Source organism: Melanostigma gelatinosum (assembly GCF_949748355.1).
Source record: "Melanostigma gelatinosum genome assembly, chromosome: 6".
NCBI classification, from domain to species: domain Eukaryota; kingdom Metazoa; phylum Chordata; class Actinopteri; order Perciformes; family Zoarcidae; genus Melanostigma; species Melanostigma gelatinosum.
In genome coordinates, this window is record NC_136639.1 from 12,670,968 (window position 1) to 12,685,299 (window position 14,332).

The following is a 14,332-nucleotide window of genomic DNA, read 5'->3' on the forward strand; positions in this document are numbered from 1 at the left end:
TCAGCACAGGGCTGCCTTCAACTGCAAGCCGTCTGAGGTCACATTTATGATTTGTTTCTCCTGTGGAGTTCTCATCTCATATTGTTTTTGATCATCCAACCCTGCAACCCAGTTTGGCACAAAGATGGCTGCTGATGTTGGCTCAGATCCAATGTGGAGCAGAGAACGAGGATGAGGCAAATTCCAATTTCAGAGCGTTCAGCCTCCCACTTTTGGACAATAAAAAAAAAAAAAAAAAAAACATTACATAAATTATTCTTGGAGAAGCATTTATAAGAGGGGGATTGTTTCCGAGTTTGTATAAAACGTCATTGACATATATCTATAGCATTCACACATTACACAGAAGGATTATTGTTCAGCAGAAGATGGTGCAGCCTGTATTGTTGTTCAACCACCAAACTATGTTGAAGGAGTGGGATGCAGGGGATCATATACATTTTTCAAAATGTATCTGTCCATTACAAAAGTGTCACAAAACAAAAGTGACAAGCACAGTGAGAGGATATGACTGATGAAATATTGAGTTCTAATTACATGGCTTCATTTAGACACGGAAATAGTTTGGCGTATTCTCCGCCTCACTCTGCATCGTCCGTCAACAGGAAGCAAACATAAACACAGTTTTCTCTCAGAGGAGGCCACATTCTACATATTATAATTAAAACCGTCCATTCTAACCAGCAACGTGTCAAATCAAGAGCATCACTTTTGGTCAAATACATTAAAAATAAGTCAAGAGTCTATAATGGACTGTGTCTAACATCAAATTATTCTAGATAAACATTTTGTATTTCCTCTCACGTCATATACTATATATATTCTTTTGTGCTGACTCAATGAGGCTGTCTGCTACATGACGTTTGCCATTACTCAAAGCAATATTTAACCTGGGAAACTGAAATATAATGTTTGAATATTAGTTATTATCGAGCTAATCATCTGCGATCGGGCTTGAGGAATGCTGTGTAATGTAATGTGTAAGAAGTTACATTTTCAGTTTGTTCAGTTGTGTAGTGACATGCCTTTTAGTGGGATAAGCTCAGAAAAGTTGTATTTGTTGATTTTTTTTTAATGACACAAAACTATTGATTTACAGTTTGATGTTACAGGGTGTGTGGATTTTTAAACGATCTGAGAAAGTGAAAAGAGGTCTGTTGCACATGGAGGAGTTGAGAAAAGAATCTGAGGCCAAATTAATTGGAAAATAAGTGGACACTTGCCAGGAAGCTCAGCAGTGAAAACTGGTTGTTGGAGGAAAGGCAAAGCAAGGCCTTGGAAGCTTGTTTCTGTGTGCACTGTGTTCTCTGTGGCACTGCTTTCCTGAACCTTTCTTTTGGCCTTTGCTTTTGTCAGTCGAGATTCTCTTTAAGTCTGATTGCCACAATATGTACAATGTGTTTGTATAAATTCTCTGCCTCGCACACAGCACACCCTCCTTAATATTCAGAGAGCACAGCCAATTACCAGAAAAACCGTCGGTCAAAGTAGAAGATGAAATGTATCTTGTATTTGAGTGATAAAATCAGAAACTATCTTCGCACTTAAACCAGGTTGTTACACCTCAAAATGGGGCCATTGTGCAGTCTTAGTGATAAAAACCCTTCCTGCTTCACAGAGATTTGTTAAAACAAATATATTCATAAAAAAAATGGGAATATAGGTTTAATCAAATGTGATCTTTGTTGTGACACTTTTAAGTTCCCATAGAAGGTAATGGGGGAGATGAGCCTGCACAAAATATTTCATTGAATGAAATAAGAGTAATTTCCTTCTATCAAGACAAAGATCATTAAGGAATGTGAAAACATATTGGCTTAGCTCTGTAAGGGTTTTGTAGAAGAAAGCGTCCAATCATTTCGTCTCCTGTCTATCCGAGAACCGGTGTTTTCTCTGCAACGGGGAAGATGTGTTAATTGAAGTAACTGATTGCGACTATAATGGAGATAAACAAAATGTAAGAAATCTTGCTGTTTATTCAGAGAACACATTAGTGCTTCCTTAAACCAGTTACCACTTTAAAATGTACAAATGGTGCAAATGCTATTACTCTTTTGTCTTTTATGGAAGATAATACACCATATTGGGCACCATTACAGTGCTCCAAAAATGTTTGCAATGACCTAGGACAACAAAATATTCTGTATTATAACTACATTACTAAAAGCTTTAAGACACATTCCGCACAAGCATCCAGTCAATTGAAAGTTCTTGTTTATGCAGACATTTGTATTTACATAGTGTGCATGAAGGCATGCACATATATGCACAATTTAATGCTGAATTATGGTGCATTTGACATTTGGGTACAAAAGTGTAACTTCTACTGTAGCTACCTGCATACATGTTTGTATAATGTACAAAAACAACAAGTCCTTAGTTTACAACTCAGTCTCAGTCACTCTGTATTAGAAAAGATGTAAACATGGATTTGGACATTTAAATTTTCCCCTTACCATATGCCGTTCATCGTTTGGTAATTTAAACCAAATAGTTTAGTCCTTTTACACTGTGGATCCGTCTTTCATCTTTGCTTTCATATACTGCTGGTTTGCAACCCAGTGTCATGTATTTACTGTAAGTCGTTCAGTATGTGTAACTGTGCTCTTAGTTAATTTTATTTACGGGTTTGGTGGCATATGTCATGAATATATTGCATATAATTGCAGAACTCAAGAAAAATGAAAAATGAACAGTATTGGTGAGCTTAAAAAGAAAAAAAAAATCTGAAATTATATCTGGTAACATCACATAAAGCCCCCATATAAAAAGGCAACAAAAGTACACAGTGTCTCTCAGTGACTATTAAATAAATAAGTATTGGCAAAGGCATTGATTGCTGCAGGCATGTTTGTTTTATAAGTACAGGGAACAGGACAAGACATCGGTTTGCTTTGTGTAAAACCTTTCAATCATTTTCTAGACCAAATTAATCTAAATCTGAGATACGCTGCTTGAATCTGATCTTTCCTTTAACTCAACATGTGTGCTAAGCTGATATCGCTGCTGTGTTTGGCAAATGTCAGGCACAATAATAAGAACAAGGTTGGCTGTATCACCACAACACATTTGGCACATTCTTTTGAGAAAACAACATTCAAATAGAAAATAAAAAAAACACGACACCTCAACAAAAACAACAAAAAGACATCCAAGTGCCACTAATAAGGTATCCATGACAGTACACAAATATAACCAATTGCACTTTAAACAGCCTAATAAAATGAATGCATACATCCCAGACAACTTACCCTTTAACTAAACTCCATTGTAATTGTGTCTTTTTTTTTGACTCCTATGATGGATTCTGGCTTCCTTCCAATTTAGAAATTCTCAGTAAAATTTACAAAAGTGTATCCACCCCGAAAACCTATAGGATGACCTTGTGGACAGAATATGCCAAGGTGCCCTTCTTTGTGCTGGCACTGTGTTACAGTAGCTGAGGCTCTGAGTTACTTGAAAGAGAAGGGCGTAGCAGCCTTTCCCCTCTTACTTAAACTAAAGGCAACTGAAAAGAGCAGGGGATGTAAAAGAGAGGAAAAGAGTCACCTATTGATCTCATAGTGGACGTGATCCCTTCTTCCTTAGTCTCTTTATGAGGCATGGAGAGGGTCCAGTCCAAGCGCACGTAGTGACGGTCATGACGTCCCCACTGTTGGCCCCCCACAGGAGCTGGGTGGCGAGCTGTGGCTCCCAGCCGCCCCGCTGCTCTTGTCAGCTGGCTTCTTGTCCTTCTGTTTCAGGTGAACCTTTGAGTGTCTCTTTCGCTCGTCGCTTCTGGCAAACTTGCGTCCACAGAACTCACAGGAGAAGGGTTTCTCGCCTGTGTGTGTACGGATGTGTGTGGTCAGGTGGTCACTCCGACTAAAGGAGCGCATGCATATCCTGCACTGGAAGGGTTTGTGACCTGTGTGGATGCGAAGGTGACGCGTGAGCTCGTCTGAGCGTGAGAAGCGTCTGTCACAGTTCTCCGCCGGACAGGCGTGAGGCCGTTCGTGCACGGGGGTTTTGCTGGGACGGTTGGGGTACTTCCGTGGCCGGATGGGTTTGAGGGTGAGAGTCTGTGGCGGTGGGTGGTGCTGAGGAGGGTGCTGCTGCCCGCCGATGAAACCTGGGTGCATCTGCTGTTTGTCTTTGAAAGCCCTGATGGTCTCCAGGGGTGTGATGGGTGGAGGGTTGACTCTAATGGGGTCCATGGTCTGGAAGGGCTTGTGCTCCATCACTCCAACCTCCCCCTGATGGTGGAAAAGGTTGTAGTCGGGGATCATGGAGAAAAGGCTGCCATCCATGGAGGCTTTGGATGTGGAGTGATAGTCATTGCCGGGGTAGGCTAGAGCCGTGCTGGTGGCAGGGCTGTGGTGGAAGGAGACCTGGTCCTGGTACAGGTCACTGCAGGTGGAGTAGGCAGGCAGTGGCGGACCATAAACCTGCTCCATATCTGACGTCTGTCCCATGCCGGCTGCAGAGGAGGATGTCTGCGCTGTTACCGTGCCGGGTGATGGAGAAACGCCCAGGATCCCCGCGCTGACAAGACTGATGATGTTGTTATCAGAGCACCAGCCAGAGCCACCAATGCCACCTGACGGAGGAGTGTCAAAGGCAAACTTCCCCAGATAAGTGACAGTCTGCCCGCTGCGGTTGGACTGGAAGCTGGATCCATACTGAATCTCAGCGGATGTTTTCTCGCTTCCCATGCCCAGATCCATGATATTATCTGGATGAACGCAAATAGAAAACAGATATCATGAACAAATCATCCACATGGTTGCACAAACACAAATATGAAATGCAATCAGTTGGGAAGAAAAGCCTGCAAAAGTCATATTGTGGCACAAGTTGTGGAAAACAAAGTCCGGAAAATTCACTTTGTCAAGCTATATGAACTTGAAGTGGCAGTCCTCGGGTGGTCCGACAATTCAGCTTTTCTGCATATCTTTGTAATAGTGTGCCAAAAAAAGATAAAAAACAAAAATAAGTCCACTACAGTTCATGAAGAAATGTGAGCGCTGTCAGACCTGCAAGTTAAGTGAGTGACTGCTGCATGTGACACAGTGGTGTCTCTCTCTCTCTCAGATCCCACACGCTCTCATAAATCAGGACCCAAACACCCCCTTTGATCCAGTCATTGTGTCCCTCAGGAGGACAGCCAAACTGAATGGCTAGATCTGATTTCTTTACAGCAGGGAGGATTATAAGGCAGACGCCACATCTATCACGCTCAAGGATTCAAAACACATTTGCAGCATAGAACATCTGCACATAACGGGAGTAAAAATCTTAAGTGTTTCCAATTCAATCTCTGCATTAGTGAGCTTAACAACATTTTCACAGATTTCCTTGATATTTTAATTGTACAGAACCGTGCACTTCACACTCAGACACATTTAAAAGATGCCATAAAAAACATCACATGCAGATGTGCTTAATGGGGATACATTTGTGTGCTGATCGCGCTCCGAGGGCTTAATGTGAGACATTTGAACAGAATTCTTTCTTAAACAGACGTTAAAATAGACCTCTCTTTTCATTTGCAGGAAATCATACCAGAGGTGCTTAAATATTCCAGTAATTACAGCATGCTGGAATTTGGCTAAGGGCAAATCATAATGAAACAAGAAAAGCTAAATTATGTATATTGCACAATAGCATTGTGACACACAAGGTATAGGAACAATGACACGTTTGGCACGTTTTTTAGTGGCAAATAATGACATTTAGAAAGCAAGCCTGAGTTGATATTAATGCATTTTACTCTAAATCTACAGTTTCCTGCAGGTAAATTGATCGGTGGGACATTTAACTGAATGAGGGGCATCACATAAAGTCATCTTTTTGTATAGGTCAGTGCTGAAGAGCAAAGCACACACCTGCTCCACCTGTGAAATTACAGCATGGTACTCTAAAATGTATGATTGTTATTTTCCCACAAAAAACGTATACATGCAAAAATTACAAATATAACATTTTTAGAGTTTATAATTTGAATTTCATGAAGATCAGACATAATTAAAACAGCAACGCACACCTGTACTGCAACACCTTTTTTTCTATTCAGCTTCATTTCATTTGTTTAAATATCTTCTCTCACAGGTCACATCAAATACATTGTGTTGAGGCGTTTATAGAGAAATGTCTTTTGTCACATATATGTTGCTTGTATTTAATTCACGTATTTACTAAATTAGGTATACTATTTATAAGACCTGGCGTTGGGATAATAACATAACGCGCACTTCTTGGGTAAATAAGGGGAACATATTTCGGGTATAATTCAAACTGAGATATTTTAGTTTGTGAACAAAAAACTTGCACATAAAAACCTGATTAATGAACAAAGTTTGACAAGGAAAAAGTAAATTGCGGTCATATGGACGCCAGGTAAAGATGTAGTATATTTTCGTGCAGCATTGACCCATCACCTCAGAAGGTGAGTCTGTGCAATTAGTGGTTGATTTATTGCCAACACCGAGCAGAACCAACAAGTCATCTTTATTCATCAGAAATATACATTCATCTGGACTAAGCAATAAATCGATCAATATCTCCGGCCTCGCAATTTACTGAGTATAAAATGGTTCGTCTCAGCATGTGTCATATAGGGAAAAGCAGCCACGCACGCCTACTAATATCCAAACCGTGATATGTGTGTAGAGTTGTGAATGACAGTCATTGTCTAAAGAAGTTGACCCATCTTTGCGGGTTTATGCTATATTAATAAATCACTGGCATTTGTAGTTTGACCACATTAATTGGACATATTTTCTCATAACCTACAGATTTCAGTTTCAATCAGGAGCCGATTGCGTTTTAAGTGGACTTTGCGTAAAACAGCATTTTTTTCCCTCAGCCGTTCACAAGACATTTCCTCAAACACGCCTCAGCTCTGGCAAACATAAAGTCACTACAAAATACGGTAGATTTGTATATATATATATATGTATATAATGTCTTAGTCGATGGTTTAAAAAAAGTTTTTTATACGAGTACGGTTGCCTTTTTCACGTTGCGTTTGAAATCCTGACATATCGGCTACGGACAAGGAAGAAATAAACAAATACAATAAATCACATGGCCGACCTGAAAGTCAGTCATTTTGAAGGTGTATGTGCTTCATAGTGGCCAGTGCTAGCCTATACCTGACCCCGAAAAAATGTATTCTGTACGACAGTGTGCCTTTGTGCGCTACAGCCAGAGCGCAAACAGGTGCTCCGAGCCTCAAGACAACTGTTGCCTTTCGCGCACAACGCAGTTTGTACCACTTTAATCAAAACACACACATACAAAAAAAAAAAAAAAGCAGATGAAAATCTTACCTGTATTCATCTGTGAATAGTGGTTAATAGATTCCGTACTGGTGAAGATATTCATTGACGTCGGGATGTCCTCTTCTGGGTAGAGACTGTCAGGGATCGTGTTTATTAAACTGCTCATCGTAAGAGGGAGCTTCTCCGCTAGTTTCCCTGTCATAGCAGTTACATTCAGTCCGACATTTATAAAAAGGACAACGTGCAGGTATCCAAGTAGTTACACAAAAAACAGCGTGTGTTCTCAAAGTGGAAAACACAGGTGTGGACCAGGAGTGACAAAAAAAAGAGGAGAGAGGAGCAGGGATGGATCCTGTTGCTGTAGCTTATCCAAGTATCCCGCGGAGGACGAGCAGCGCCGGTTATCTCCTCCTGTGTGATCACAGGCTACTGTTGTTATTAATCTGATCACTGTGGAAGCTGATGGGCTGCTTGTGGGGGAATTTGAAGTCTGTGAATCAATGGAGGAGGTGGTGGTGTTGGTTGCACAAGAGCAGCTCTACTCGCTCTATTGGAGCTGGATAGGGGACTCCAGTCTGCTTGTATTAAATAGGGGGATGGAACATTTGCGTGACGTAGATGACCATATATGGACAGAGCGCCAAGCGCCCAGGCTCTCCGCGCGTCAGTCGGTGGAAACTACAGTGGAGGCACAAGGCTCCGATAGATAGATAGATACAAAGTTGACTACATGGCACCTCCAGCTGCGTCCTTCTTCAGGATAAGCTGGTTCTCCTCTGTTCCTGTCCTCGTGGAAAACATTACAGTGATTCAACAGCGTGTTATCTTTATTATTATCAGGCATTATGATGTCCATTGTGGACCATCAGGCACACTGGGAGCTTTTTACGCAGCTGTGTGTGAGTGAGAGAGAAAGCGAGTGTGTTGTGGCTGTAGGGGCTGCCACTCGTAAAACACACACTTTATGTCATGAGTTAGGCCTGAGTGCTGTTTATTCATATTCTACCAATGCTGACGAAATACTGGACTATGTTTCTTTGATGAATTTTCGATTAGATTTTTCTTTTCGACTACTTTTTGTCCAAATAAACTCAGACAGAAGAAGCCCGACTCTGGATTGTCGAAGTGCTTTCATTTTGCTCCTGGTGAACGTGCAAACGCTTAGTGCCGTCCTGCATTGCTGAACACTTGTTCAACCCGCTTTTTCATGCAGCAACACTGACAAAGACGGCAATTGACGGAGTTAATCGCTTGTAAATATTGCAGGCGCATTGTAAATCCACAGACTTGCTTTGACTTGGAGCCCAAGTGACCGCCTAAGTGGAAACTCCAAAAAAGGCAGTGTCCGGCCACGCCCCTTCATGTCTGTATTTGGACATGTGAGTTCCGGGTGAAGTAGAAGTGGAAAAGTGATCGGAAGCCACAGACATTCAAAGAGATGTCAGTGGACAACGCGTCATGGCTCGCTTTTCACCAATATGGCAACTTGTGAAAAACAAAGTGGTTGCTTTATGATATTTTAAAAACATTCCCTTTGTGATTTGGTTGGTTACACAATAAGCTAAGAATGACTGAAAGCCTTTGGGGTCATTCCGTCATTACTTACAGTTACACTTCTTTTTAATAGTGCAGTGAGGATTTACTTAGTTTTCTGCTGAAGCTGGAACAATATAAAACACACAGGCCTTTGCAAAAATTCACAGAAAATATTGAATGAAATGTCAGTGCCAGAATATTCAGACCTGAGAAATGAATAGCACCTCAATGAACCAGAAGTGTAAACAGAGTGTGTGGGAGAATTAGTCTGAATCATGCTCTGTGTTTAGGGGGCTTACACAAACAGAGCAGATCGTGTGTGTCTCATTACCACAGGCGAGTCCTCCATCCATGTGTATGTCTGTGTGTGTTTCCTGAGTAGCAGTCATACCAGAGGGCAGCACAGGCTCTTCTCAGGGTGTCTTGTTCACCGTCTTGTGCCTTGAATCAACAAAATAGACAACAATGAACCTGGTGGATGTACTTCAAACTTTAACACTATTGTGTCTGTCCATAGATACATTTTCTATGTTGACTTAATCATCTGCCTCATACTGCCTCACTCAGACCTCTCTGCTTCACTTTTTGCACATAAGTCCAGGTCAAAGGCACCATCTATTAATATATCTCATAATATATATATATATATATATATATATATATATATATATATATATATATATATATATATATATATAAATAATTCATTTGTTTTGTGTTGGAGCTCTTCGCATAGTTAAAGAAAGAATATTAAAATGTTAAATAGTGAGATACCTTCTGAATTGACGAACAAAAACCACATCTCTGGAGAGTGAATGTATCAACAGTTCAGTCCATATTTGTATACTACTGCATAATTAAACAATGTATTAGATATACTTGGTTTGGACTAAATACCAGTATAATGTAATGCAGAACAATGCCATGACCTATGGCCTCATGAATGACATAATGACGGATTATTATAAGCGTATGAAAGGCCGTATTTATAGCAGGGTTATTGCATCATATTGAGTTATTTTGTCTGTTCCTGTTATTTTGTCCAGCCCATGAAGTTGCACAGGTTGATCAATGTAGTGGAAGAACCATGGAAAAAGCTGCGTCGACTGTCGTGTTTATGAATGCAAACAAATGAGAGAATCTCCTACGGTCGGTGTGTGGGGATTTACTGTGTGTACTATTGTGTCTCCTCAGGGAAGCGTTAGTGTGGCTCTGCGGTTTGAAAGTTGGCCAGCCCAGCTGGAACACCTACCTGTTGCAGGTTTATTTCCTCCACCGTGAGCCGGGTCACACGGGACAGGCCTGCAATGTTTGTCGACGGCTTGCCGCGTTAGACCTCTTTGACTGCAGCGTCCAGGCTGCTTTGCATACGGTGATTCCATGGAAGGCAGAGCATCATTTTAAAGCACAGTGGAAAACTGCCCTGGCACTGTGGATATATAGTCAAATTAGTTTTGTTTTTTCCAGGCTTCATGGAGAAGACTACAACGGCTGTTCCTTGCTATTGGTTAGAGATCTGGTAAGATACAATGTTCCCAGTTATACCAACAGTAACTGAAGATACTGTATTTAGCATTACTGTTTAAAGCAAATGCCTTTAATGTTATTATGATCGAGTTTAATGTAATATTGACAGCGTGACTTGAGAAATATCTTCTATTTATTAGGTTTACCAATATGGTTTAATCAGCTGGCAATGAAGTAAATAATCCCCAAAAGCCTTTATATCTTCAACAGCTTTTTTCATTTCAGGTGACCTGCATCAAATTTTGAAGTCAGAATGTTGAGAATCTCTGATCTAAATAAAGTTAAACATGCTTGACTAAAAAAAGTGTAATGGTCATACATTCCTGAGGAGCACATAATGAAAATGTGCAGACGCTTTCTGTTGCATTTCATCATCACATCATCGCCAATGGTACGTTTCCTCAGTTTCCTATCAAGTCCGGTATTTTGCAATAGCTTAAATTGAGCTTTCAGCTTCTACCCAGTCATTGCTATCTGTCTGGTTATGTGCAGAGTTTTAGTTTTCACAGCTAAAAGGAGAAAGTGCATCTTTTTGCTGAGGTATCTGCTTTGACACAAGGCCAACGCAGACATACTTCAGCAAAAAGCTGCACTTTAAAATGCTGCGTTCCTTGTTGGTGTAAATGTTGGCGGAGACAAGTGTTTAAAGGTTCAGTTTGTGACATAGCAGTGACGTTACAGATTGCAACCAAATTAAACTACGGTGGCTGACACCAAAACGCAATTGGCCCCATCTTGAGCAAGTGTTTGGTTTGTCCGTTCGGAGCTACTGTAGAAACACGGTGGACTCCGTGAAGAGGACCCGCTCTGTAGGTAGAAAGAAACGGCTCATTCTAAAGGTAACAAAAACACTATTCTCATTTTCAGGAGATCGTACACTACAGTAAAACATACATATTAATTTGATATTCCATTTCTGCCAATAGAAACACATGTGCAAAGTGGTCAGCAGAGCACACTGCTGTCATGCATTGGACAGATGTCGCACTCAAGCACATTTTGCCACTGCTCTCAACAAGTGATAAACGACAGGAAGTCTCCAGTGAAATAAATATTCTTCTTCAGCAGCAGCGAGAAAAAAAGAATGGAGACTCCATGCATTTTAGATCATGTAGTGCCGGTTAGGCAATTGAATTGATTATACTAATTCCTTTTAATTAATATAAGTTTGAATTAATTCAAAAAATATTAAATGCCTTTCCCATATTATCAGGGGATGTGAACAGTTGCTTTTTTCAGAGCAGCTAATATACTGTGCACCGTTGAACTACAGCTGTCAGTTTTTCTTAATCAGAATATTTCAACTCTCCTGACATTTGGAGTAAAAATAAACACATTCAAGGAAGCTGAGTGGCAAACCCAGCTGTTTTGGCAGGATATCTCTGAGATATAAAGAAGAAGAAAAAATGCACAGTGTATTTGGAAGTACAAATCTTGGCATTTCAATGGTGTACTGATGGATTCAAGTAGGTGGTTTTTGGAAGAATGCTCTCCCACTTGGCATGCCTCACAATGAGTGTGGAATTATACTGCACTTGCCAATTGTTCAAAATGTGATTTCATAAGTCAAATAAGATGAGTAAATCAAGGTCAAGAGCGATATTCCAGCTGACGGATTAACATTTTTACAAAAGCAATGGACTGTTTGACTAACTGTGGGCCTAAGTGCATTGTTTTGGTTGTTCTGCTTGTGGATGCGGCTGCTTTGACTGCTAAGTCGGGGAAGCAAACAAAGCAGATGCAGGACAATTTGATCAATGATCTCCCAGAGTTCATTGGGAGGGCACATAGGGGTTCACCAAGGCTGGCTTAACCACCAAAGGAACAAAAACCTCCATTACCTACTCCTGATGAGACACCAAATTAGGGTCAATGAAACCACCAACTAAAGATTGATCATCAGAACATCAAAGTCCCTCATGTAAATCCAGTCTTTTCCAGAAATCTGGGGTATTGATACAAACCCCTCCCAGAGGAGAGTTGTTGGTTAGAAACCAATATTCCTCATGGGGGGGTTCTCTGACCCACCCTCTACAAAGACTCGTGAAGTCTGAAAAGTATCCAAGTATCTCCTCGCGAACGGGTTGAAAAGTTTATCCACACCGTCCTCTACAGACCGGCCAGGTAGGCCTGTTATGCAACTGTACAAAGTTCAAAACGGGTTCATTGTCCCAAAGTTACATTCAAGGACGCTTCAACCTGTGTTGGAGCAGCTTTTACTTTGAAAAACAAAAATCAATCAAGGGCTTGAAAGCACCTCAATGTTTCCAATTGGGGAGAGAGTGGTCAATGGAAATATGATAAACAATGACACAAACAGCAAGTTCCCTGCACACAACACACCACACCACAGGCCCCTCCCCCCTGCCCTGTCACTGTGGAGTATTTTGGTTCAAGTTCCACTGCAGCATCCGGCTGTGTTGCGGTCTCGGTTTCACCTCCCACTTCCTTTTTTTGGCCCTGACGTGTTTCCGCGCCTGAATTAGAATAAACTCTTTCCACGAGTTGTGATATCAGGCCGTCTTCCTCTTCTTGCCGACAGTGTTTGGAAACTAATAAGAAATCCCCAGTGAGGTCAAAATCTATCCCCCAAATCCTTTACTCCAGACCACGTGACAGAGATACAGGGCAACATCAAAACCTAACAGCTGGTGTAACACAAAGAGGAAATCTCTTTCCAACTCAACGATAAGATAGCGGCAAAGCGGGGCTAACCTGTTGCAAGCTTTGAAGAAATGATGCTGTTCAATTCAGGGAAAGTGGGTAAACATCTTATTTTATGTTATTGCACTGACAGATTCTTCATTCAGGCGTCTGAGCATCCTTCAGTCTTTGTAGTTTTGGGTGAGGAACTGCAGAGTGGACACAGGCTCTCCCAGACCAAACCTTGTGATGAAGGCCTGAAGATCCCATTTGCCTGTGGGAGCAGCATGACAAATCCACAAAGAAATGTATTAGTATTTACAGATATTTGGGGGGGAAATATACTCAAAACCAAGGTTAGTTTTCAGTCTGATACGAAATTGTTTTGCAGATAAATCAAAACAAGTAAGCAGTTAAACCTCAAAAGTTTATTCGACGTGGTTTTTTTTTGTCGTACATATATTTAGTACAGTCTGATCGCAATCTCTGGTGCATCACAAGTGTTTCTCATGACCGCTCGGCCCATGTTTAAGGGCTCTGAGGCCTAACTGAGCAGCACATGGCTCTGGGATGTGAGTCATTGAGAACAGCACTGCTGAAAATAAAACATGTTGCTGTAATGATGGAGGTGGGAACGCAAGGACGTATTGGCAAGAAGATATGATTCAATCGCCTGGACTGTTTTTTTTCTTCCCTCCCCTTTTAAACAAACACCAGACGGCCATCCGGCTGGTATGACAATATCACTTCTAAGATTTTGACAACCGCTGATTCCCTGCAGCTTCTCCTCCCTTTACAAAAAAAAAAAGACAAATTCACAATTATGATTCCAAGGCAACAAAACCCGGTGTGCTTAAAACTTGCAAACTTCAACAGATTCTAGAGAGAGCGAGTGTCTGTCTGTCCGTGTCTTCACATGTTTGAGTGTACATACGACAATGCTGTGCTCCACAATCCAGGGAATCGCTGAGATTATGGTATTTCCGTATGTGGAGTAATTACATTAACAGCTGCTCAAAAAAATAGCGGAGGAAAGTTAATCTTTTGAAAAGAAAGCAAACTATTGGAATGGTCCAAATCTGTAGAGAGAATGGTCTCACACTTATGCGTTGAGTCTGACTCTGCCTGGATAGAAACGTTACTGCTTTTCACCTTTCGTTGCGGCTGCTTTACAGGCCTTCGCCGTGGCTGTTTTTGCCATTGGAGAGACACATTTCGTATCCTGCAGTGTCGCGGAGGAGATCTGGGAGAATAAATACACTTTGCCGCCGCCACTCGCATCAAATGCACTCACCTCGCATCAATGTAGAAACAATTCAGAAGGATTCATTCACATCTCAGACAAAAAGTCAAATCGTACA

The 14,332-nt window shown here is 41.2% G+C and overlaps 2 protein-coding genes across 2 annotated transcripts in view; both read right to left on the bottom strand.

Annotated features, from left to right (window-relative positions):
• Positions 1-2,200: 2,200 nt before the first annotated feature.
• egr3 (early growth response 3) lies at positions 2,201-7,720 on the bottom strand. The gene is made up of 2 exons (XM_079270976.1): positions 7,314-7,720; positions 2,201-4,714 (listed from the first exon to the last, which is right to left on the bottom strand). Exons 1-2 carry the CDS (start codon positions 7,465-7,467, stop codon positions 3,639-3,641), a joined length of 1,230 nt encoding a protein of 409 aa, XP_079127102.1. The 5' UTR covers positions 7,468-7,720; the 3' UTR covers positions 2,201-3,638.
• A 5,408-nt stretch (positions 7,721-13,128) lies between these two features.
• The window catches only part of pebp4 (phosphatidylethanolamine binding protein 4), a 44,826-nt gene continuing 43,622 nt past the window's right edge, over positions 13,129-14,332 (bottom strand). The window contains exon 5 of the mRNA XM_079270040.1: positions 13,129-13,245. Coding sequence (XP_079126166.1) covers positions 13,154-13,245 — 92 coding nt within the window. The 3' untranslated portion in view covers positions 13,129-13,153. The remainder of the gene's footprint in view (positions 13,246-14,332) is intronic.

What these genes read in the sequence shown, in the direction of transcription:
- egr3 (XM_079270976.1), bottom strand. Translation starts at nt 7,467, where the DNA reads ATGACAGGGAAACTAGCGGAGAAGCTCCCTCTTACGATGAGCAGTTTA. An exon ending in CTATTCACAGATGAATACAG is followed by an intron (nt 4,715 to 7,313) that starts GTAAGATTTTCA and finishes GCGTTCATCCAG; the next exon opens with ATAATATCATGGATCTGGGC.